Genomic DNA, 24523 nt, shown 5'->3' with positions numbered 1-24523 from the left:
GTAGGGAAACATCAACTATCTTTTCTCGGTGGATTATTACCTATATGAATACACTTGAAAGGGGTATTCATTAGAGAATAAATGGGGTCTACCTTTTTTTAAAAATAACGTATGATCAGCATTAATAGATTCCAGAGAGATTATTTAACATCTTCATTTGTCTGACCACAAGTTCTAAAAAGATGAAACTGAGCCACAACATCAGTCTTATTTCTTAAAAATATATTAGTCACTTTTACTATTATCATCAGCATTTTCAGCTAGATTCCATAACTTTTAATTAATAGAACACACAATTGCAACACAATTCACATTATTTTTAGTGACATTTAGTTTTGATGTTTGACTTTAAAAACTTTGCACAGGTGACCTTTAGAAACATTTTCAATATTACGAAATGTCTATAAGAGGACTTTGAAGAATTTTCAGATGTGCTTGTTAGAGGCACGTACAGTGATTCCCACACTTGGCTGCATATTATAACCACCTGGCTCCACCCAGACCAATAAAATTAGACTTAGAGGTGTTATCCAAACTTCCTAGGTGATTCTAACGCATTCGGCTTGCGAACTTCAGGTAATGCTCAGTGCTCGGTCTGGATCCGTATTAGAGACTCCCAGAAAGTTCTTAAAAATACAAGCGGCCAGGCTGTACCTCCGAAAAAATTTTTATTTATTTGATCTGAGGTGGAACTCCTGCATCAGTGTGTCAGAAAAGCACCCCAGGTGATTCTAATAAACAGCCACAGTTGCGAACTACTCAGCTAATGGTAAAAGCACTGGATTAGAATCAGGAAACTTGTCATTCCAGTTCTAATGCTGTGAATTCAGATAAATCACCTAGCATACTTGAGGTTTTTTTTGTAAAATGGAGGTATTAATATCAACTTCTATAGCTGACAGATATTGTTACAGTTGAATTACACAGCGTACTCAGAAGGTCTTTGCCATAGGTGCTATAAAGATGGTTGCAGTTAAGATTTACTGTGTATGGCCACTGCGAAATGGTGTATTTTGTTTGGTGCGAAGTCCCATGTAGCCCTTGGCAGAAAGTGGCTACACCTGCCTCTGAGACAGAAAGAAACTTGGGCACCTTGGCTATCTTCAGCATATATCCTCCTAATTCTCAAAGTTTCCACTGCAATTATTATTTAGTCACTGCTAGTGACTCTAAGTGCAGGCAGCAAGAGGTGGAGAAAAAGAAAAAATCCCACCTGGTGATTAACCAAAAAATTGTGAGTTTCTAAAATTATAACATCCTTGTCATGCCTTCAAAGAGACATGGCAGGCAACTCTAGAGCTGGTCACCTGTTTTAACTCTTTAAATTCTCTTTCAGGGGCACCTGGGTGGCTCAGTCGGTTAAGTGTCTGACTCTTGATTTCGGTTCAGGTCATGATCTCAGGGTTGTGAGATGAAGCCCCACGTCAGGCTCTGCGAGATAAGCCCCACGTCAGGCTCTGCGCTGAGTATGGAACCTGCTTGAGATTCTCTCCCTCTCCCTTTGCCCCACACCCCCCTCCCTCTCTAAAAAACAAACAAAACAAAAAACCAACTGTCTTACAGTGCTTTCCTCCTATATTACTTCTGCCCCTGTTGTCCCTAGTGTTTAAGCTTCACTAACATTTACCCCTGTACTGAATGAGGACAGAAGAAAGACAGAGGGCCACCAGAGATAAATACGCTCATTAATGGTTCCCCCACGTTGTGTCACCTCAGGACTTAATCCTTAGATGGGGTAAGAGTTGACCATCCAGAGCATTCCCTGGTGTGTTAGTCTGGCTGCTGCCTTTCACTGGACTCATCACCAAGCAAATTACATACAATATGTTGAGGCTTTTAAATCCTCTCCACTGTGTATTTGACTGCAAGTTCTTGAGCTGTTTTTGGATTTTCTCCCCCATGATTCAACTTTGGGAGTACTTAAAATATCAGCTTCTGCTTATCTCTGAAGACAGTGATAAATGTGTGATTGGTCTTCTCTTCCTGAGCACATCACCTGATGCATTATACCCCCATTTTCAGGTTTGGAAAGAGGTGGTGAAGCTTCTGGGATAGAAGAAGATGAAAGATATCATGTCTGAATTTTAATGTCACTGTTCAGGAGCTCATTTTTCATATTTAAGAAAGAACTGGACGTAATTTGTTTATCTCTCCAGATAACCTGAAAATGAGGTATGCAGTTAATATCAAGAAAGGTATGCAGTTAATATCAAGAAATTACAGAAAAAACTAGTTTGAGGAACATTTCATGATTTTTTTTTTAAGATGTATTTATTCAAGAGAGAGAGAGACAGAATGGGGAGAATGGAAAGAGGGAGGAGAGAGAGAGACTGACTCCCTACTGAGCACAGAGCCTGATGCAGGGCTCAATCCCAGGACCCTGAGATCATGACCTGAGCCGAAATCAAGAGTCAGACACTTAACTAACTGAGCCACCCAGGCGCCCCATCATTTCATGATTTTTCATTCTCATTAAAACTCTGTTTCCTTGATTCCAACAATCCTATTCATTTCACCTGTTCATTCAACTGATACTGAGCTCCTACTGTGTTGCAGGTAGTGTCCTGAGTGATGGAAATACACCAGTAAAGACACAGGCATGATTCTGCCGCCTTGTAACTTACAGGGAAATAGAGACCAGTAAATGAGTAGTTACACAGCAGTGCATGAGTGCTGTGATATGGAGAGTCTGGGTGCTTTTAAAGAGCCCAGATAAGGGGTACCTAACACAGTCGTGGAACACCAAGAAAACCTCCTCAGAGGAATTAGCATCTAAACTCAGACCTAGCGAAAGAGAGGAATATCTAAGTAAAGAGAGAAGAATGTTTCAAGTAGAGAAAATATTACATAGTAAGGTCCAGAGACTCAGGGCATGGTCTAATATGGGGGAGTTCCTTGAGAAGAACCTAGTTTTCATTTCCCCACGGCTCTGAAATCACTAAGAAGGGTGGGGTTTGTGGGGATTGGGTACCGCCATCAAAATCCCTGGATTTAGCATTGCAAAGGGAAAACCTTATTTCTTGTTGTCATCTTCTTTGAGTTCATCAATTGTAGTTAGGTCAAGTTCCAAAGAAGACTTCGCACTGCTCTTACTCAAGTTATTCCTGAACATTTTGATTGCCTGTTGCATTTTTCTGCAGTTGTGTAATCATGGGGAGTCCCCGCAAAATAACTGGACACCTTGTACCGAATACTGGTCTATTCTCTAACCTTTGCATGTGACTTGCCTCCCCAATTGTATTGATTTTTTTAAAATGTATTTCTTTAAAATTTTCAGAACACCTCTGTGCCATGTTGAATACATAGTTGGTGTTCTGTAAATATTTGTTGAATTTAGATTAAGGTTTAGGGATTTTTAAAGATCATTTTTTTTTTTTTTAGAAGAGTATAAGGAGGCACTTGGGTGGCGACTGAATGTCTGCTCAGGTCATGATTCCAGGGTCCTGGGATTGAGCCCTATGTTGGGTTCCCAGCTTGGTGGGGAGCTTGCTTCTGCCTGTCCCTCTCCCCCCTGCTCATTCTCTCTCTTTCTTTCTCTCTCTCAAATAAATATTTTTTTTAAAATAAAAGAAAAATTAAAGAAGAGTATGGGTATAAAATTTTAATAAAAAGGCTTCCGTACCTTCTGGCTTCTGAGTGAATTGGGTAAATGGAAGCTCTAGCAGGAGATTGGAGGAAAGGGAGAATCAAGATCAGCTGGTAGTTGGGAATTGGTGGAAGTCTCTGTCTTTAAGAAAGGGCATCAGAAACATCCCCGCAGTGGTTGACTGATGACTGTAGCTGGAAGACAGTATAATCCAAGGCTCATCATGACATAAGGCATTGAGAACAGAAGGGTGATTGCCAGTGTTCATCACCAATAAGGCACCTTCATAGGAACTATAAAGTGCTTTCCAGGTCACACCTCTCCTTTGTTAGCCAGAGGTAATGTGTTACTATTTATATGTTTATCTCCAATCCTAGTGTGGCATTCCCTTGGTGGAGAAATGACTACCCATCTTCGTGAACATACAAGTGTTCGTATGTACTAGGTAGCCTTCAGAATGCCTGGCACACAGATTTGATAAATATTTGTCAAAACCTGGAATTTGACTTCGTTCTCTTATTTTATCTCCTTTGTTTCTAAAAGGTTTATTTAATTCAGATTTCACGAACCATCAAGTGTTTTTCCCAGGGTCACTCATAATTAAGGAACCAGACTTTGTAGATATACCTTTATTTAGTACTTCACTAATAAAAACAAATGTCAGTCAAGCAAAGACTTTAAAAAAAAAAAAACGTACAACTAGACAGATGCATTCATGTTTACATCTATCCCTTCACGTCTTGAACTCCTACTCACGAGAAAACTAACAAATGTATCTATAATAAAAATGGGAAACATTAATAAAGCTGGGGCAAAGGGAAGGTTGGAATCATGCAAGTTTTGTTATATTTTATATATATTAGTAAAAGGGTAGTAGACATAAGGGACGACTTAGCTGTAAGGGTTTTAAAAATTAGGCCTTAAATGAATTTATATGCAGGGCTGTTGTAAAAGTCCCTGAAATCTTCTAAGCTTCTGCTTGGTTTTCAGTGCTGCAATCCTGACCTCTAGTGGGCATCCAGAAACAAAAACCCAAACCTAAAATACCACATCATTTTGCTGGATACTCTCTCAAACCCCGTTAATCAGTTAACCTAAAAGATGGACTTTTTAAAGAGCTTACAATATGAGAATAGAATAAAGTAAAATGCCTTTTGGCTAATGTGTTACAGTATTCTTGCAATTAGGCTTCAGTGTTTAAGAGAAACCGGTATTTCTTCATATTTGCATAGTAATTATCTGTCACTATCTTCTTTCCATGGAAAAACGCATTATTTTTCAGATCACAGAAGTAAGAAACTTTCTTTGCCCAAAGAGGAGCCCAAAGGGATTCTGTTCTGATTACCTGATGAGCGTCAGAAGCTGTACCAAACCTGAGTGGCTTTAAAACAATGATTTTGGAGACATATTATGTAGCGTCCTGATAGGATGCCCTGACACACCATTGATTCTGTGTTATTTGTGCCAAGAATACATAATCTAAAGTTAATCCTAAGGAAACATGAGACAAATCACATTGAGGGACAGTCTACCAAATAACTGTCTTATATTCTTCAAAAGTATCAAATTCATCAAAGACAAAGACTTTCATCTGCCATCTGTTGTCAATGAAAGAAGACTAAGGAGACATGACAGCGTAATGTAATATATGATCCAGGATTGGATCCTGGACCAGAAAAGCACATTAGTGGGACATTTGACCAAATTCGAGTACTATTTTTTGGTCTCGATAGTTGTGCTGTGGTTATGTAAGATAACGTTTGATGAAGCCGAGTAAAAGGTATGCAGAAATTCTTGGCACTGCTTTTGCAAATTTTTTCTAGATCTGAAATTATTTCAAAATGGAAGGTTTTAAAAAATTAAAACAGCCATTTATTTTATTCACAATTTCCTAAGTCGGGAATTTCAGAAGGATTCAGCTGTGTGGTCTATCTCTGATCCACATGGTAACAACTGGGGCACCTGAGAGTGGAGGATTCACTTTCAAGGTGACTTATTCATTCTCGTATCTGGCACCTGGGTGATCCTGGCCTGAGTTTCTTATGGATGGCATCTTGTCCTGCAGGTCATTCCTTTCTGTTTGGCTTCTTAGAGCGTGGGGTCTAAGTGTAACTGTACTTAGATGGTGGCTGGCCTTCCAGAGGGAGCACTCCAAGAGATGGCCATGGATGCTTGTACTCTTAAGGGTTGGTCCCAGAATGTGGCCATAACTTCACTTCTACCATATTCTATTGGTCAAAGCAGTAGCATAGTCTGCCCAGATTCAAGAGGAGAGGACAAAGACCCTTCCTGTTAATGGGAGAAACATCAAAGAATTATGACCATCCTTAATTCATCACAGATAGCTAACCAAAAGTTCACTGCAGTAGAGATGGAATTAGCGAAAAAGCTATGGAGTTGTTGTTGTTTTTTGTCTGATAGACATAAGTTCTAGACTTAGCTTTACCATTTACTAACAGAGTGATGTCTCTGGGCTTCAGTTTCCTCATCTCTAAAATTATTGAGAGAATTAAGTGAAAAATATATATAAAGGGGCGCCTTGGTGACTCAGTTGGTTAAGCATCCAACTCTCTTCCATTTTTTTAACTTTATTTTTTTTTTTTTAATTATTTGAGATAAAAGAGAGCATGAGTGGGAGGATGGGCAGAGGGAGAGGAAGAGAGAGAATCCTCAAGCATATTCCACGCTGAGTGCAGAGCCCGACAAGGGGCTCAATGCCAGGACCCTGAGATCATGACCCGAGCTGAAATCAAGAGCCAGCCACTCAACCGACTGAGCCACCCAGATGCCCCAAAGGTCAGACTTTTGATTTTGGCTCAGGTTGTGATCTCAGGGTTGTGAGATCGAACCCTGCCTCAGGCTCTGCATTGGGCGTTGAGCCTGCTTGAGATTCTCTCTCTTGCTTTCCAAACTCTGCCCCTCCTCTCTCTCTCTCTCTCTCTCAAAAAAAAGAATATGATAAGCAGATATGATAAGCAATAAATATGCAAACCTAATAATATATGCTAGCATTTATTAAATACTTAGCAAGTGCTCAATACCTTTGATATGCTTTTTATATGCTATTTCATGTAGTCATTACCCCTTCCTAGGATGGTAGGTGCCATGTTGGTCGGGTCAGAAAGGGCAGCGCACATCCCCTCTAGCTTTAGCTGTGCCTGTGGGCCTGCTGCATTTACCTTGGCCACTTCTGGTTTGATCATTTCTCACTGCCTTGTTGTTAGGATTTCCATTTCCACCTACTCTTTACTTCCCTTTTGTTTGGATCCCGAAGGACCCAGGCGCTGACGTGCACGTGGCACCGTGTGGTGCTACCTTTTCAGCGTTCGCTCTCGGTGCTGTCAGCGTGGTTGCTGACGGCTTCTCACGCAATCTGTCAGCCCCCTCTGATCCCACAATTGCCTGCTCATCAGAGCCGAATGTTCAGTGTCTTTGTTTCAGTCAGTGCTCTGCTGTCAGCCTTCCTTCAGGCGGGATTGTGGGTGCTCGATTGTTGGCCTACCCGGGAACACAACGATCTGCACTTTGGAGCAATTACTTAATTTGGGGCAATTACTTGTAGGTGTTCTTCAAAGTGAAGATTTTGCCAGGCTGTGATTGAATTTTGAAATGACAGCTTCCCGATCAGTGAAGGAGCCACTTCTTCATGCACACAAGACTGATCTCAGTCTGCTGTCGCTGGAGGAAGGTGGTGACCCTTTCCTGCCACAGCATGCTGAGTTTGTATGGCCTCACACCCTGCAAGCAGTCACTGCATTTTGTGAGTGCTTTTGATACGGGGCAAAGAGTAAGATTTGGTTCCGGTAGACGTCACCTATTTGTTATCTTTCTACGCTCTGCATTCAAAATTTACTTTAAATGGAAGGAATCACTTTAATCCTTTAGGAATTAGAGGGCTCATTAAACCCCAACTAAGGGATTTATTCATTCGTTCACTTCTTCATTGGGCTATCTTCTCTAACTTGGAGGTTAAGAGAATGACTTCTGGAATTGCACTGCTTAGTTTAAAATCCACTTAGTAGCTGTGTGACTTTGGGAAATTTACTTTGACTAAGTCTTTTTTTTTTTTTTAAGATTTTATTTATTTATTTGACACAGAGAGAGACAGCCAGCGAGAGAGGGAACACAAGCAGGGGGAGTGGGAGAGGAAGAAGCAGGCTCCCAGCAGAGCAGCCTGATGTGGGGCTTGATCCCAGAATGCCCGGATAACGCCCTGAGCCGAAGGCAGGCACTTAACGACTGCACCACCCAGGTGCCCCTACTTTGACTAAGTCTTAATTTGAATGAATTGAAATGGAATTTAGGGTTGTGGGATTAAATAAGGGCATGTTTTCATTGTGGTTAATTCTGCTCTTAGAAGATATTCAGTGGATGTTGGCTCTTATTTATTATCTCGCTCTTGGAATTAGACCTTGTACCATAAATAATAAGTAGCCGTAACAATACATTCACTTGTTATTTTTATTCTTAATAGTTCTCCAAATGTTTTACTCTTTGAGTATTATTAGGAATGCTTGTTTATCCCCCAGTACCCAACAAATTGCTACAGATTACATATTCCTGGAAAGGGGAGGCATCTTGAGAATGTATGACAGCTTTTTCTTTTTAAAATGTATTTCAGCAGGGGTACCTGGGTGGCACAGTTGGTTAAGCGCCTGATTCTTGGTTTCAGCTTAGGTCATGATCTCAGGGTCATGGGATTAAGCCCTGCCTTGGGCTCCACAGAGGGCGGAGTCTGCTTAGGACTCTCTCCCACTCTGCCCCTACCCCCGCTCTCTCTCTCTTACAAATAAATAATCTTTAAAAAATGTGTTTCAACAAATATATTTCAATTTAGTTAGTCAAAGTTTGGATCATGTAAGAGTGGATGGACAATAAAGTAACAAATAGAGGATTTAGTTCATGGTAGCTTGAAAGAGTGAGGAGTTGTTCCCTAGTAATTCACTCCATTGTTGGCTGAGGACCCAAATTTAGATTAGGAAAGCAAATTTTGGGGGCACCTGGCTGACTCAGTCAGTGGAACTTGCCACTGTTGGTCTCAGGGTTGTAAATTCGAGACCCACATTGGGTATAGAGATTACTTAAAAATAAAATCTTAAAAAAAAAAAAGGAAAGAAAATTTTGCTTAACTATAACCCAAGTGTTTTGATCTACAATAGTCTTCTTTTTTCTAATTGGTAAATTGTGGTCAAAACCAGTATAGACTCATTGTGTGGTGTGGTAATGAACTGTGTTGATTTGGTTTTGTCTTCTGGCCTTGTTATACTTCCTGCTGCTTTTGGTTTCTTAAAAAATTAACTGAATAAACTCTGAGCCTCCAACGAAATATTTTGTGTTTATCATTCATCCCTTCTACCATTAAATCATATTTTAGGTAGTTGATTATGAAAGATCGCAAATTATAACAGGAATTCACTCTGAGTACCTAGTCTTATTCCTCACTTCTGATTTTGGAGACAGGAAAAAGATGGTTTATTAGAAGTTCTTTGTATGATACACCTGGTACAGCTCCGTATCCAAAAGGCAGATAGATTGTATTTGTGCCTGAGATGAAGAGGGCACATGTATAGACCTTGGACATATGGGAGATGTCAACTTATACTTGAAAGATCTTTCTTCTCATGTATGATGACTTGCATGGCAACGAAACAGCATATTTCATGGCAACTTTGTTTCTGATTCTGTCGTCTTGAGCACTTAAGATTTGCTATATTTTGAATTTAACATCTCAACAGCTCTTCAGAGTCACGGGGCTGAACTCAGAGCTCAAAATTCAGTTCCAGTGTATCTTCTCGAAAAGCTGTTTAATTTGTTTATTCCCAAGGAGATACTGCTTTGGTTTTCAGAGGGAAAAAAAGGAAAAGAAAGCCTAGCAGATAGCCCCTAATTACACCTCTAGTTGTACAGATACTACTTGAAAGCAAACACTAAAATACTAAGAACAGTAGTGGAAATCCAGTGTGATGTTTATAACTCCCCTCATACAATAGTCCCAGTTATCAGCACCACTGTTTTGTTTTGTTTTGTCTATTGCCGGCCATTTAACCACGATGTACATACTTGGACTTGGAAATTTCAATTAATAATTTTAGACTTCTGCATCACTCCCATCTTGATAAAAAGTACTTGACTTTCACAAGCCTTAGACCCATGAAGATATTCCAGAAATTGAAGGAATACTAGTTGATTGAATAATTTATTGAACGATTGAGGGAAAATAGTTTATTGTAAAAACAATTTTATGTGAACATTAATTAAGTAGCACCAAAAATTTGTAGTAAGTCACTCAGAGAAGGAAAATACCTTTCAAAAAAAAGTCTCACGGTTTAATTATTACTGTATGTGAAGGTGAAAGCAACTAAGGATTTTATTAAAAATGTATGGGAAAGTACTTAATAAAATAATGATAGATGTGGCAGTATTGATTTGGACTCTTTTTCTATTTCAGGGTCTGAATATAATCTTTCATGTAGCCTTGGCTCTCCTAAAGGTAAGTCTGTTTTTATCTTTAAATTGGGAAATATTCAAATTAGCTTTTGACTCATTCTAGATTCTTGAACACAGAAAAAGACTTCTGTGAGCAACTCTGATTCTTCTCCCATCCTTTGTTGTTGTTGTGTCTTTAGAGTTTGTTTCTTTACTTTTCTTACAGTCAATTTTGCTATCATAGCACTCCTTCCAGTAATACAAAGTTGTTTTCATTCATACGAGTTGGATGATGTAAGAGAAAAAGTTAAAACCTGTTTTCTGTCAAAATGATACCAGCCTTTTTCTTAAAATACTTCTTACCACAGTAACATCCCCGGAGGTACCTAAACATAGAATTGAATTATTAGAAAGCTTTTGTAATATACTGACTAAAAAAGAAACTGCTGCATTTCCATTTGCACTTCTTTGAGAGCTAGAAATTTACAAGACACTTTAGAATTCAATTATAATTACCTTGTTGAGTTTTATATCAACGTATCAATGGAGCTTTAACAGCGTGGTGATAGCAAGATGTTTCCTGCGAAGTTGGTGGAAGTAACCCAGTCAGTCAGCTTTTGTCCTTCAGTCAGAGATGACATTCTGTTACTGAAGGCGATAATAGCCTTATTTATTTAAAAAAAAAAAAAAAAAGCAGGCCCTCCCTTTTCCAGTAAAACATAGTTGTTAAAATTGCAGACACTCGACTTAGACAGATTTGGTACTAATTTCAGCTCTGGTGTATGACTTTGGACAAATTACTCTAAAGGCCCAGACCCTGAGTTTTGAAATAATAATAGAAACTAATTTATGGGATTGTTGTAAGAATTCAGTATGATACATACATAATACTTAACATACTGTGTAGAAACTTTTACTGCCTAATAGATGTTGGCTATCATCATTGTGACTACTGTTGTATTCACAAGGTAACTCACTTTCTGGATTCCCCATCATTCTTCCAAAATTCCCAAAAGATAATGACTTGATGTCTTCGGAGTGCCGCTTGGTATTTTGGGAGGGTTTCTGTATGTACATACCCTGATCCAAAACCAAGACATGACATACTTGGGTCCTATGTACATCAGGAAGTAGGGGGTACGCAGCACTTCTAATTCTGTTAAACATTTGTGTTTTGTGACGTTCATAAATTGTACTTTAAATTGTTCATTAAGTCATTTGGAGTTTAGATATGAACAATTCTTATACCAAAGTTATTTTGGAAGTTAGGAAGATATTTAAAATAGTTTCATTAAAATAATAAAAACATATATGCATGTATCTTTTAGTGGAGTCATGGGCCTCTACCTCCAATTTTTTTTTTCGTTAGGACAAATCAAAACCAAAAACTTTCTAAGATGCTTTTTGGTATAGGGCTGGGATAAGACTTTTAGAATGCCTAAGTAGTGACAGCATTACATAATTCAGACTAAAAACAATAGTCATAAAGTAAGTGTAAGGAGGAATTCCAACAAAGTTCTGATGAAGTTATGCTTTTTCCTATCCTGTCTAATTGGTTTTTTAGCCTCAGATATGATCCTTCCCACAATGCCCTTCCTCATTGTTTTGGTGACTTTTCTTTACTGGTGCTCTCGCACACTGAGTCTGTCTTTGGGGTAACCCAGGATTTCCTGTCTGGATATTGGAACTGTACGCTGTGTCAGCCTGATACTGTATCCGTCTGGTAAATTATCTTCCTGAATGACAGATTTTTTTGGTTTGATTGCATTATTTTTATTTATTTTCATTCATGTTAACCCAGATATGGTCTGTGCAGAGGACATTCTCTGGCCACTGGGCAGAAAGACTTTTGAATCTTCTCTAGAAATACATAGATCCTCACGTGGTATCTTGCAGAATTTGCCTAGTTAGAGACGTTGAAAGGAGGCTTTCTCACTACTAGTGGGATATTTCTGTCTCTTCCTTGTATGAATCCTGGAGCTGACCCCACTAGAGGTAGTTTATATAGGCTGAATTGAAGTGTACCAAATTGATCTGATTGCCCCCACCCGGAAAAAGAATATCCCAAACGTGACAGTAACTAGCATTTAGCTTCTCATCTAATAAGCCATATAAAGGAATGTATATTTGTTTACATAAAAATAACAAACTTGGGGATAGTTCAGAGTGCTTCTGAAGCCAGCATAAGTTATCCATTAGCATACATTAAATGTCCAGGTGTCACTTGTAAGACAATTGTGAATTTTGTTAACCAGAGAAAACTATTTGATTCTCTCCCGCAGTTGATAATTGAGGGAGCCAAGGCCCCAGGTTGCCCAAAGCCTTCTGGCTTAGTAATGGCAAAGCTGGATTTACTGTATTTTTAGGCAGCACAAATATAGGTGAAGGTCTCTGTTGCTCAGTATAATTTATAGACACCTATTTCTGAGTGGGAGCTACTTTCTTTGGGGTTAGAAATAGTCTGCCAAGGAGCTAGAAAACCATTGAGCTAAAGGAATGGTTCATTATAGTAGGTGGCATCATCAAATCATCCAGGATGTTTGCAGTACCATTCGTTTCCCCCCAATCTAGTTCATTTGTTACGTGAAATATTCAATAGTCACTGCATATAGTACATTATAATAGATTAGAGATGACCAGTCAGATTTAATCTTAGCCACTTCATGTTTCCAGAGAATTTTTGATCAGAATAGGTTCTTTACATTCAAACAATGGTTAAAAGTAAATGATAGGGGTGGGGGCACCTGGGTGGCTTAGTCGGTTAAGTGTCTGTATATGTACATATATATTTTTAATATGAGTTTGAGGATTATAATTAAGATGGGAGAGAAGAGATAAATCCAGAGGAACAGTTTACGAGGATGAACATATATTTATTTTCTTTCAAAAAATGTTCATGAACAAGACTCTTTTTCATTTAATAATATGTTATGACTATCTTCCGTATCACTACAGACATTACAAGTGGTTAATGTACTGGTTAAAAGCATGGATGCTGGAGCCAGACTACTTGAGTTCAAATCCCAACTCCCAGAGTTTATCCTGTAATCTTAGATAAATTACGATGTCCCTATCTTTAAAATGGGGATATTAGTAACACCTATCTCATGGGATTATTAGGGTTTAATGAGTTAATATATGATTGGTGCCTGGAAATTTGTAAGTATGAAAATGCACCCAGGTACAATTATTACATATAATTGTATGTATAAATACAATCAGCTTTTTAAATCACTGATTAGTATCTTACTGTGTGTACCATAATTTTACTTAACCAATTTTGTATTTAATTTTTATGGACATTTGTTTCCAGACTTTTCCAGTTAAACAAACATCCTTAAATTTCCATCTTTGCATATTTATTTAATGATGTCATTTGGATAAACTTTGAGGAATGTAATTGCTGGGTCAGACTATAATCACGTTTGAATTTTTTATGCATATTGCAAAATTGCTTTCTCTTAGTAATATGAGAGTACATTTTCTCCATACTCTTGAAAAAGCAGAATTTCTAAATATGTGCTTTTATGGACAGTGGAAACAAGTTGTAAAAGAAAGCAGCTTAAAAAATAAATTATTATACTAGTTTGTGTCATTGTAAACAAAACTCTTCAGTTTTGAAAAGTCCCGTGTTCTTTCATTTGGGAACATCTACTTGTTTTTTGGGGGGAAGCCATTTAATCATGGCTAAATTTTAGAAGAATGATCCCTAGCTTGGATGGGCTTTTATATTATGTAAAGGTTCTGAAGCATATCTTTGATGATCTTGGCTTTTCAACCTCTCCACTATAGTCTTGTTCCTTACTGTTCTGTTGAAGCTTTTTTTTTTTTTTTGAGGTGGGCAGGGAAGAGCAGAGGGAGAGAGAGAAAATGTTAAGTAGGCTCCACGCCCAGCGCAGAGCCAACATGAGGCTCAGTCTCATGACCCTGAGATCATGACCTGGGCCAAAATCAAGAGGCAGACACCTAACTGACTGAGCCACCCAGGAGCCCCATACTGAAGCTTTTTTAATGAAGTCGCTAACAACATCAGTGGACGTGGGTTCCATTTTTATCTTACTTGATTTCTCAACAGTTATCCAAACAGCATAAAGACATAACACTTCCCTTGTTCTGAAACGTTCTGTCTTGGTTTCTGTCTTATTTTTTATCTCCTTCTCATCTTCTCATTTTTTTTTGCTTACTTCTTTTTTCTCCTAGTCATTAACTTGGAGTTCCACAGAGCTCCAGCCTCTGGGAACTCACTCGATGCTTCTTCTTTGCTGATCTTGTTCATTCCCCTGCTTTCCTCTATAACTGTTCACTCTCATCTTTATATTTAGCCCAGATCCAAATATTTGGCTATGGACTTACATGTCTGCTTGGACATTTCAGAGGCACATCAAATCCAAAAGCCAAAGCTGAACTGATACACCTGCCCAGACCTTTGCCTCCTCCAGTAACCTTCACCTCAGTGAAGGCACTACCCAGCTACTCACAGAAGAAACCTGGAAGTTATCCTTAATGCTTTTCTTTTCTTCATCCCCAACATCTACTGAGTCATCAACTCCTGTTGATTCTACTTCTTAAGAATTTTTAGAATCCTCCCACTTTGGTAGTTAGGCTACCATACCCTTTAACCTGGACTGTTGCAGTGACCTCTTTCAGTAATAAGTATTGAACACCTACCAAGTGCTAGGCACTCTTCTAGGCACTGGAGAAAAAGCATTGCTAAGGAAAGACCCTGCATTCTTGGAGCTTGTGTTCCGATGAAGGAAAGATAGTACTTAAACAAACGTAGTTATGTTAGCACATGCTGAGATTTATGAAGGAGAATTATGTTGATGCAGAGTGAAGGGAGCTCCCTTCTTTCAGTTGTCAATGAAAGTGCTGTAAGGGATGGTATTTGAACTGAAATTGGAATGAAAGGAAGTAGCTAGCATGCCAAAATCTGGGGAATGAGGCTTCTAGGCAGAAGAAGCAAGTATGAAGGCATTAAAGAAGATTTTTATATGCTTAAGAAAGTGAAAGAAAGTCTGTGTCTGAAGTGTGGTAAGTAAGAGAAAATGGCGGCTTAGATTTGGGTGTTAGCAGTGGAGCTGAGAGAAATGGATGTCTACTCTTCCTTCAGCTGCTCATGACTACTTTCTTGGGGGTTTTTATCATGAATGGATGTTGTACTTTGTCAAATGTTTTCTCTGCATCTATTGAAATAATCATATAGATCTTATCTTTTCTCTTATTGGTGTGATGTATCATGTTGATTGGTTTGTGAATATTGAACCCCCCTGGCAACCCAGGAATAAATCCACTTGATCGTGGTGAATGATTTTTTTTAATGTATTGTTGATTTCAGTTTGCTAGTATTTTGTTGAAAATTTTTGTATATATTCATCAGGGATATTGGCCTGTGGTTCTCTTTTCTGGTGTGTTTATCTGGTTTTGATATCAGGTTAGTGCTAGCCTCGTAGAATGAATTTGGAAGTTTTCCTTCCTTTTCTATTTTTTGGAATAGTTTAAGAAGAATAGGTATTAATTCTTCATTAAATGTTTGATAAAATTTGCCTGTAAAGCCACCTGGTCCTAGACTTTTGCTTGTTGGAAGTTTTCTGATTACTGACTCAATTTCTTTGCTGGTTATCGGGGTGTTCAAATTTTGTTTCTTCCTGTTTCAGTGTTTGTAGGTATGTGTTTCTAGGAATTGATCCATTTCTTCTAGGTTTTCCAATTTTTGGCATATCGTTTTTCAGAATATTCTCTTATAGTTGTTTATATTTCTGTGGTATTGGTTGTTATTTCTCCTCTCTCATTTGTGATTTTATTTATTTGGATCCTTCCTCTTTTCTGTTTGATAAGTCTGGCTAGAGGTTTATCAATTTTATTAATTTTTTTCAGAGAACCAGCTCCTGATTTCATTTGGTATTTTCTGTTGGTTTTTTTAGTATCTATATCATTTATTTCTGCGATGTTATTATTTCCTACCTTCTGGTTTTAGGCTTCGTTTGTTCTTTCTCTAGCTCCTTTAAGGTGTAAGGTTAGATTGTTTATTTGAGATTTTTCCTGCTTCTTGAGATAGGCCTATATGGCTATATACTACCCTCTTATGACCAATTTTGCTGCATCCCAGAGGTTTTGGACTGTTTTCATTTTGTTTCCATGTATTTTTAAATTTATTCTTTGATTTCCTGGTTGACCCATTCATTGTTTAGTAGTAGCATGTTATTTAACCTTCATATGTTTGTGGTCTTTCCAGGTTTTTTCTTCTGGTTGGCTTTTAGATTCATAACATTGTGTTCAGAAAAGGTGCATGGTATGACTTCAGTCTTTTTGTATTTGTTGAGGCCTGTTTTGTAACCTAATATGTGATCTCTTCTAGAGAATGTGCCATGTGCACCTGAAAAGAATGTCTATTCTGCTCTTTCAGTATGGAATGTTCTGAATATATGTTAAATCCATCTGGTCCAGTGTGTCATTCCAAGTCATTGTTTCCTTGTTTATTTTCTGTTGAGATGATTTGTCCATTGATGTAACTGGGATGTTAAAGGCCCCTACTATTATTGTATTATTATCCACTAGTTCCTTTTATTTGTTATTAACTGTTTTATATATTTGGGTGCTGCCGTTTTGGGTACATAAATATTTACAATTGTTACATCTTTTTGTTGAATTGTTACCTTTATCATTATATAGTAACCTTCTTTGTCTCTTGTTACAGTCTTTGTTTTAAAATCTAGTTTGGTTGGGGCGCCTGGGTGGCTCAGTTGTTAAGCGTCTGCCTTCGGCTCAGGGCGTGATCCCAGAGTCCTGGGATCGAGCCTCACATCAGGCTCCTCCACTGGAAGCCTGCTTCTTCCTCTCCCACTCCCCCTGCTTGTGTTCCCTCTCTCTCTGTGTCAAATAAATAAGTAAAATCTTTTTAAAAAAAATAAATAAAATCTAGTTTGGGTGATGTAAGTGTTGCTACTCTGGCCTTCTTTTGACATCCTTTTTTTGTGAATTTGTTGACTGACTTTTTTACAGAAATACTCATTTTTACTGCTTTTGTGTTTCCTGCTTTTGTACTGTCACTTTAGATTTCTCCTTTCCACTCAAAGTGTCCCTTTTAATATTGCTTGTAGAGCTGATTTAGTGGTCATGGATTCCTTCAGTTTTTGTTTGCCTAGGAACTCTTTATTTCTCCTTCTGTTTTGAGTCCTAGCCTTACTGGATAGCCTATTCTTGGCTGCACATTTTTCCCATTCAGCACTTTGCATATGTCATGCCATTCCCTTCTGGCTTGCAGAGTTCCTGTTGAAAAACCTACAGCTAGCCTTATGGGTTTTCCCTTGTAAGTTAATGACTTCTTTTGTCTTGCTGCTTTTAAAAGTTTTTCTTTATCACTATATATTGCAAATTTAATTTCAGAATGTTTGGTGTGGGTCGGCTTTTGTAGATTTTGTTGGGGGTTCTCTGTGCCTCCTGGATCTGGATGTCTGTTTCCTTCCCAGATTAAGGAAGTTTTCAGCTATTATTTCTTCAAATAAATTTTCTGCCCCCTTTTCTCTCTTCTTGTTCTGGGACTTCTATAATATGAATTTTATTACGTTTGATGTTGTCACGGAGTTCTCTAAGTTTATTCTCGTTTTGCCTAATTCTTGTCTCTCTTTTTTGTTCAGCTTGATTACTTTCCATTACTCTTTTAGGTTATTGATTCATTTGTCTGCTTCTTTCAGCCTGTTGTTCATTCCGTCAAGCGTGTTTCTCATTTAGCTTATTGTGTCTTTTATCTCTGCTATGTTATTCCTTATCTCTGTGTTAAGGGTCTCTCATGTCTTCCACTCTTTTCTCAGTCCCAGGGACTATATCCTTATGATCGTTGTTTTGAATTCTCTATCAGGCATGTTACTTATATCTGTTTCTCTTAGATCTCTGGTTGTGGCCTTGGCCTACGAGATAAATTTCTCTTCCTTCCTTTTGCATGCCTCTGTGTCTGTTTCTGTGTTAAGAAGTCAGCTATGTCTTCTGCTCTTGAAAGTAGTAACTTTATGAAGATGAGGTCCTGGAGTGCCCTGCAGTGCAGTGTCCTCTGTCACCAGAACCTGGCACTTCAGAATCTGGAGTATCCTATGTGTGTTGCTTACACCCTGCTGTTGTGTCTGAGTCACTTTTGCTTTCAGTGCAGACAACTTCCCGTTCTAAGCTGTGCCTTTCTCTGTAGTGTTACTGGGACCCAGGCAGGCCAGTTCTGAGGAGATGTGCCCTCTGGGGAACTTAGGAGCAGGCCAGCAGTGTTAGCAAAATTTACACTGGGCTACTAGTTCTATGCTGGATCCCCAGAAGTGTTGTGGCCACTGGGGGCTGCATGCAGGGGTGGCCAGGGGCACAAGGCTGTGCGTGGTGTGCAATGATGGCTGGGCACAGCTGGTTCAGTGCACGAAGGTGGCTGGGGTTGCACTGCTGGGTGTGATGCAGGACAGCAGCTGGGGGGACTCAGCTAGGTGCATCACACAACAGTGACTGGGGACACAAGGCTGGCACCACAGTGGATGTGCACCCAGCAACTGGGCAGGACACATGTGTGGCTTTAACAAAATTTGCTCTGAGCCTAGGGCTGAGGCTAGCAGGCTTGGAGTGGTGAGTCCTCAGGAGAACTTGTGGGCATGGCACACTGCTGGGGGGGGGTTGGTAGCAAGCGTCTGTGCAGCTCTACTTCCCACAGGTGGCTCTGTGTTTATGCTGGGGAGCAGGGGAAAAATGGCATCTGCCAGCTCCCTCGTTTTCAGAGAAGTCCTCCAACATGCCCTGAGGTCAGTGTGAACAGATCTGTCTCCTGTTTGCCCCCAGCATCGTATAAACTGCCACTTTTATGTTGCCTTTCTGTACAGGCTGCTGTTTCTTTAAGGGTGGCAGCCCTGCTGTCACTCACCCTCTCAGCTCACCCAGTGCCGAATCAGCTGACTTTTAAAGCTCCAAGTCCCACTGGTTTTAAAAACTCACAGAATTCAGCCCCCCTGGTTTCTAAAGCCAAACGTTATGGGGATTGGTCTTCCTGGGGTGAGCTCCCTGGTGTGAGGGCCTGTTTGTTTCTCTGCTCTCTCGGCAGGCACAGCTCCCTCCCTCTTGCAAGCAGCCTCCTTCCACCTTTCTGACCTTTCTAACCTTTCAGATGCAGTTTTTTCTCCATATTTAGTTGTGGAGTTTGTTCTGCCAACTCCGGTTTATTGACTTGGATGTGAGTGAGATCTAGTTGAAAATGTGGGATGGGGTGAGCTCAGGGTCGTCCTACTCCTCCCTCTTCCCAACTTCCTGAGATTTCTTCATCTAAGGTATTATAGTTTTAGCTATTACATTCAGGTCTGTGGTCCACTTTGAATTTATTTTGTATCTGAAGTAAGACGGTGTGTTATGGACGGGATGGTCATCCTCCCCCTGCCCGTCCAAAATTCTTGTGTCGAAATCTTAACCCCTAGTGCCTCAGACTGCCTGTATTTGGAAATAGGGTTTTTAAAGAAGTAATGAGGTTAGAACAAGATCTTTAGTATGGGCCCTCATCCAGTAGGACTGGTGTCCTACAGGTCAAGGAAAGAGGCCTCCGAGGAAACCAACAGTGCTGAGACATTGGACTTCGAGCCTCCAGAATTGTGAGAAAAAATTGATTTCTGCTATTTAAGGCACTGTGTCTATGGTTCTTTGTCATGGCGCCCCTAACAAGCTAATACGGTAGAAGTACGGCTTCATTGTTTAGCATGTGGACATCTAGTTGTGCTGTAACATTTGTTGAGAAGACTGTTCTGTCCCCATTGAATTATCTTGGTATCATTGTCAAAAATTAGTTGACTCTCACACATGGTTTTATTTGTAGACTCTCTGTTCTATTGGTTTTTATCTATCCTTATGCCGATACCACGCTGTCTTGATTACCATAGTTTTATAGTAAGTTTTGAGATAGGAAGTGTGAGTCCTCCAGCTTTGTTCTCCTTCTTCAAGATTGTTTGGCTGTTGTGGGTCCTTGCATTTCCACATGAATTTTATAATCAGTTTGTCAATTTCTGGAAAAAAAAAACCAAAAACAAACGTGGGAGTTTGATAGGAATTGCTTTGAGTCTTTAGATCAGTTGACGAGTAATGCGATCTTAGCAGTATTAAGTCTTCCAATCTATGAACACAGGGTGTTTTTCCATTTGTTTAGGTTTTCTTTCATTTCTTGAAACAATGTTTTGTAGTTGTCAGCGTACGAAGTCTTGCACTTCTTTAAATATATTTCTAAGCATTCTGTTTGATGCTATTGTAAATGGAATTATTTTCTGAATTCTATTTTAGATTCTTCATTACTATTATCTAAAATTCTGGTGGTTTTTCTATACTGATCTTGTATCCTCAGACCTTGCTGAAGTCATTTTCATCTCTCATGTGTATGTCTGTGCGTATTTCTTAGGTATTGCTGTATATAAGATCATATCATCTGTTAAGTAGGGCTGGTTTTACTTCTTTTCCAATCTGGATGCCTTTTATTTCTTTTTCTTGCCTAACTGCAAGAACAATTTCCCTTCCCTTTCTGCTGGCATTGGGAAGAAGGGTCAATTCTTGGTCCAGCAGCTCTCCCTGAAGGACCTTACAGGGTTAAAGAACAAGGAGTGAAGAGCAAAACACCTTGAAAATGGAAGATGGGTTTCTGTTCTCCCTAGTCTTTGATTCACCAACTTGGATTAAAGGTTCTTGTTTCCGTGCTTGAAGATGGTGACGTAAGGATGGGCTGACTTTGGGACTATTGTTTCTGTGGCTGCTATTCAGGTTACAAAATCAGAAGTCTAAGGACCTGGAAAAAAATGGAGCAACTGTAAACCTTCTTTTGGATTTGCAGTGATTTTTGCACATTCAGTTTTTTAATTTCCATGAAGGAATGACTGTTGTCCTGTTGGTGGCAGTAAAACACTACTGCTGGGGAAATAGACGCTAAGCGTCTAGGGCTTCCAAGTCTTCCCTTCCCATTGGCATTCCTTTATCCTGGTTTCTTCCCCTTCCAACGTAATTTGTTGTTAGAATGTTTAGTCTCTTTTTCACTTTTCTCTAGTGTATCCTCAGCTTGATGATAGGGGTTTTAGGGTGCTATCTAATAAATGCTAAAACAACCAACACAATTGGGGGTGCGAGATAATCGAGGAATTTTATTTTTTTAAATTCTATTTTTTTTAAAGATTTTATTTATTTGACAGAGAGAGAGAACACAAGCAGGGGGAACGGCAGGCACAGGGAGAGGGAGAAGCAAGTTCCCCACTGAGCAAGGAGCCCGATGTGGGTCTCCATTGCAGGACCCTGGGATCATGACCTGAGTCGAATGCAGCTGCCCAACTGACTGAGCCACCCAGGCACCCCAAGATACTCAAGGAATTTTAAAGTTCCAGAAATAATGCATTTTATGGTTAGGGATCCAAATCAGAAAAAAAAAAAAAGTATATCATCACAGTACAGTGCATGTATTATATAACACCTTAAATTTGTGAAAGTAATTCTCATTATTTATTTCTCATGAGACAATCCAAAATGCCAGGGAAGAAGGATAGTTGACTAATCATGCCATGTCTGCATTGTTGGTAATTCATTTGGACTTAACGAACGAAATATGAGGTCACTTCACAGAGATAAAAACAAAAGACTCCAGTGTCCCCCTTGTCCTATTTCTGTGAGAAAACTAAGTAATTTTAGCACAAGCACATTCAAGCTTTTCTCTCTTTCACTTAAAAGTTTCTCTTCATTTGTGTCCTCCTCTGCTGGGCTCCTGTCTTTAATGAAGGTAGGCTCTGCCTTCATTTCAAGGTTATTTCCCACCTTGGTCCTTGATCCCAGCTTTCTTGCCTCCCTTTGGAGAAGCCTGTGATGGTTGGTTCGTTCACTTGGCCTACAGACATTCAGGTACTCGCTGAATGCCTGTTATCAGCAGGTCATGGGTCAGGTGTGACAGCTTGCAGAGGTGATAGTCTGGGTCCTCCAGCTGTTTGAGTCTGAGGGAGGAAGCAAGCAAGTAGACAGTTACAATTCAGTGTGATTGCTCCCGAATTTTTAAAGGAGTCTTCAGATGCTAAAAGGCTGGATGCCAAATCCATTCTGGGAGAACCAGGAAAGATCATTCCCGAGGTGGCAACTTACCCTAGAAGAGGGCATTACAGGCCGAGTGAATAGCGTGCAGAAGAGGCATGAGGAGGAATGGCCGAGGCAAGTCCTTTGCTATGCTCCATTTGAGGCTGGTGTATGGAGAGAGGTTCTGTTAAGGGGCTTTAATTACATTTTTGCCACCAATTTACTATGGGATTTTCATCAAATCATCTAACCTTTTAACCCTTAATGTCTTCACTTATGAAATAAGGGGACAGGAAAATATGGTTTCTAAGGCTCTAAATTTGTCTTGTTGACGGTCAGTCTATGCCGTGTATGTGTGTATTTATGTGTGTATATGTACGTATGTATGTATACACACTGTATATGCTACATACAGCCACCTCGGTCCTTTATGAGTAGATAGTAATCATCTTATAATTAGCACAATTATTATTTGAATGCTTGAGTCAAGTTTATTTTTGTGTCTCTTACAAAAAAGTTTGCAGAACAATATAGTAAAATTTGAAGGAAAAGAATATTCAGTCTATTATAGTTCTAAATGAATACCAGCAAGTTGTCTTCAGTCCCACTTAAAAACCCCTTTATCAAGATCCTTGAATCGCAACAACTCATTTGTTCCAAATTAATGAAATATTAGCGTGTGCGTGTGTGTGTGAGGATGTGTGTATCATCTGACAACTATCACCAATAACTGTATAATTGTGTAGCATTTATCATTTGTGATAAACTCTCAAATGCATTTCAAAAATAATTAATAAAATTAATAGCAATACACCTATCATTTGTTGAGCACTTAAAATATGCCTCGTGCTGTGCTAAGCACTTTTTAAAATTTATTTATTTATCTTTTTTTTTTTTTTTTAAGATTTTATTTATTTATTTGACAGAGATAGAGACAGCCAGGGAGAGAGGGAACACAAGCAGGGGGAGTGGGAGAGGAAGAAGCAGGCTCCTAACGGAGGAGCCTGATATGGGGCTCGATCCCAGAACGCCGGGATCATGCCCTGAGCCGAAGGCAGATGCTTAACCACTAAGCCACCGAGGCGCCCCTGTGCTAAGCACTTTTAAACTAATCTTCATGATCTTTAATGTTCTTCTTTTTTTAAAAATTACGGTAAAATATACATAACAAAAAAGTTACCATTTTAGCTGTTTCTAAGCATATAGTTCAGTGACACCAAGTACATCCATATTGTTGTGCAGTCTTCACTGTCATCCACCTCCAGGGCTTTTTCAGCTTCCCACCTTGTAACTCTGAGCCCACTAAACAATTATATCCCCTTTCTCCCCTCACCCCCAGCCCTTAGCAGCCACCATTACACTTTCTGTCTCTATGAATTTGACTGCTTTAGATACTTCATGTAACTACAATCATACAGTATTTGCCCTTTTGTAACTGGCTTATTCCGCTTAGCATGATGTATGACCTTTAACTTTAAAGATTATATAGAGAAACTAGGATACTTGGTGGTGGGGGGGAGTAAACTGAACAAAACAAAGATGTCATGACAAACAAAATCTTTATATAACACAGGCAAGATTTGGTGATTATAACACAAAGTCCTTTTTTTTTTTAGAGAGAGAGAGAGAGTGTGTGCTAGTGGGGCAGGGGAGGGGCAGAGAGAGAATCCTAAGCAGGCTCCGCATGGAGCCCAACAGGGAGCTTGACATCCCAACCCGGAGATCATGACCTGAGCTAAAATCAAGAGTCCGATGCTTAACCCACTGAGCCACTCAGGTGCCCCTATAACACAAAGTCTTGAATTTCCTCAAAAGCTCTTAAATCAAATCCTCCTAACTTGGAGTAGCCTTTTATTCCAATGCCTTAACAAAAAAGGACAATGTGTGTTTACATGCTTCACAAGTTAATACAGTTGAGTCACTAGTGACTTTATCCAAACATCTGAAAAAACAATTGTCTCTTCAAGAGGGGAAAGGTCTCTTGAATCTTTAAACATCAGTCAGTAAACATAATACTTTGTACCTACTCTGCTCAAGGCATTAACCAAGACCCAGTGATTTGTATCCTCAAGCATCCATAACCTGACAGTTTATAGACAGCTCCCTAATTTATGAACTGGGGGTGTTAGTTAATATCTCCAATTTACAGATAAGGAAACAAAAGCTTTGACTAAAGTCATTCAGTTAGGAGAATGACACACCAGACCCCCAACTGGGCCTGTCTTACCATAGAATCCGTGTTCTTAACCACTAAACTGTGGCAGGTGTGTATGTTTTAAAGCCTCCAATTACCCTGTGAAGAAGAGATTATTATTCCTACTCGATACTCAATTCTAGAGCGCTTAGTCGAAATATCATGCTTTTGTATATTGTACCTAGTTGGAGACACTCAAATTGTAGCGAAATCAGCTTGCATTTAAAAAATCCATGTTAACATCATACTATGAATGAAAAGAAAAGTTTTTTTTTATCTAAGTT

The 24523-nt window shown here is 39.3% G+C and overlaps 1 protein-coding gene across 2 annotated transcripts in view; it reads left to right on the top strand.

Annotated features, from left to right (window-relative positions):
* The window catches only part of RABGAP1L (RAB GTPase activating protein 1 like), a 716315-nt gene that overhangs the window by 510501 nt on the left and 181291 nt on the right, over nt 1–24523 (top strand). For both annotated transcript variants that reach the window (XM_045811376.2, XM_045811377.2), the window contains one exon: nt 10035–10076. In XM_045811376.2, the coding sequence (XP_045667332.1) occupies nt 10035–10076 (42 nt within the window). The remainder of the gene's footprint in view (nt 1–10034; nt 10077–24523) is intronic.

This window comes from Ursus americanus, chromosome 2, assembly GCF_024610735.1.
Source record: "Ursus americanus isolate L20-20 chromosome 2, mUrsAme1.1.p, whole genome shotgun sequence".
Classification (NCBI taxonomy): Eukaryota; Metazoa; Chordata; class Mammalia; order Carnivora; family Ursidae; genus Ursus; species Ursus americanus.
Note: the sequence above shows the minus strand (reverse complement) of the source record. Positions and strands in the feature narration are given on the sequence as shown.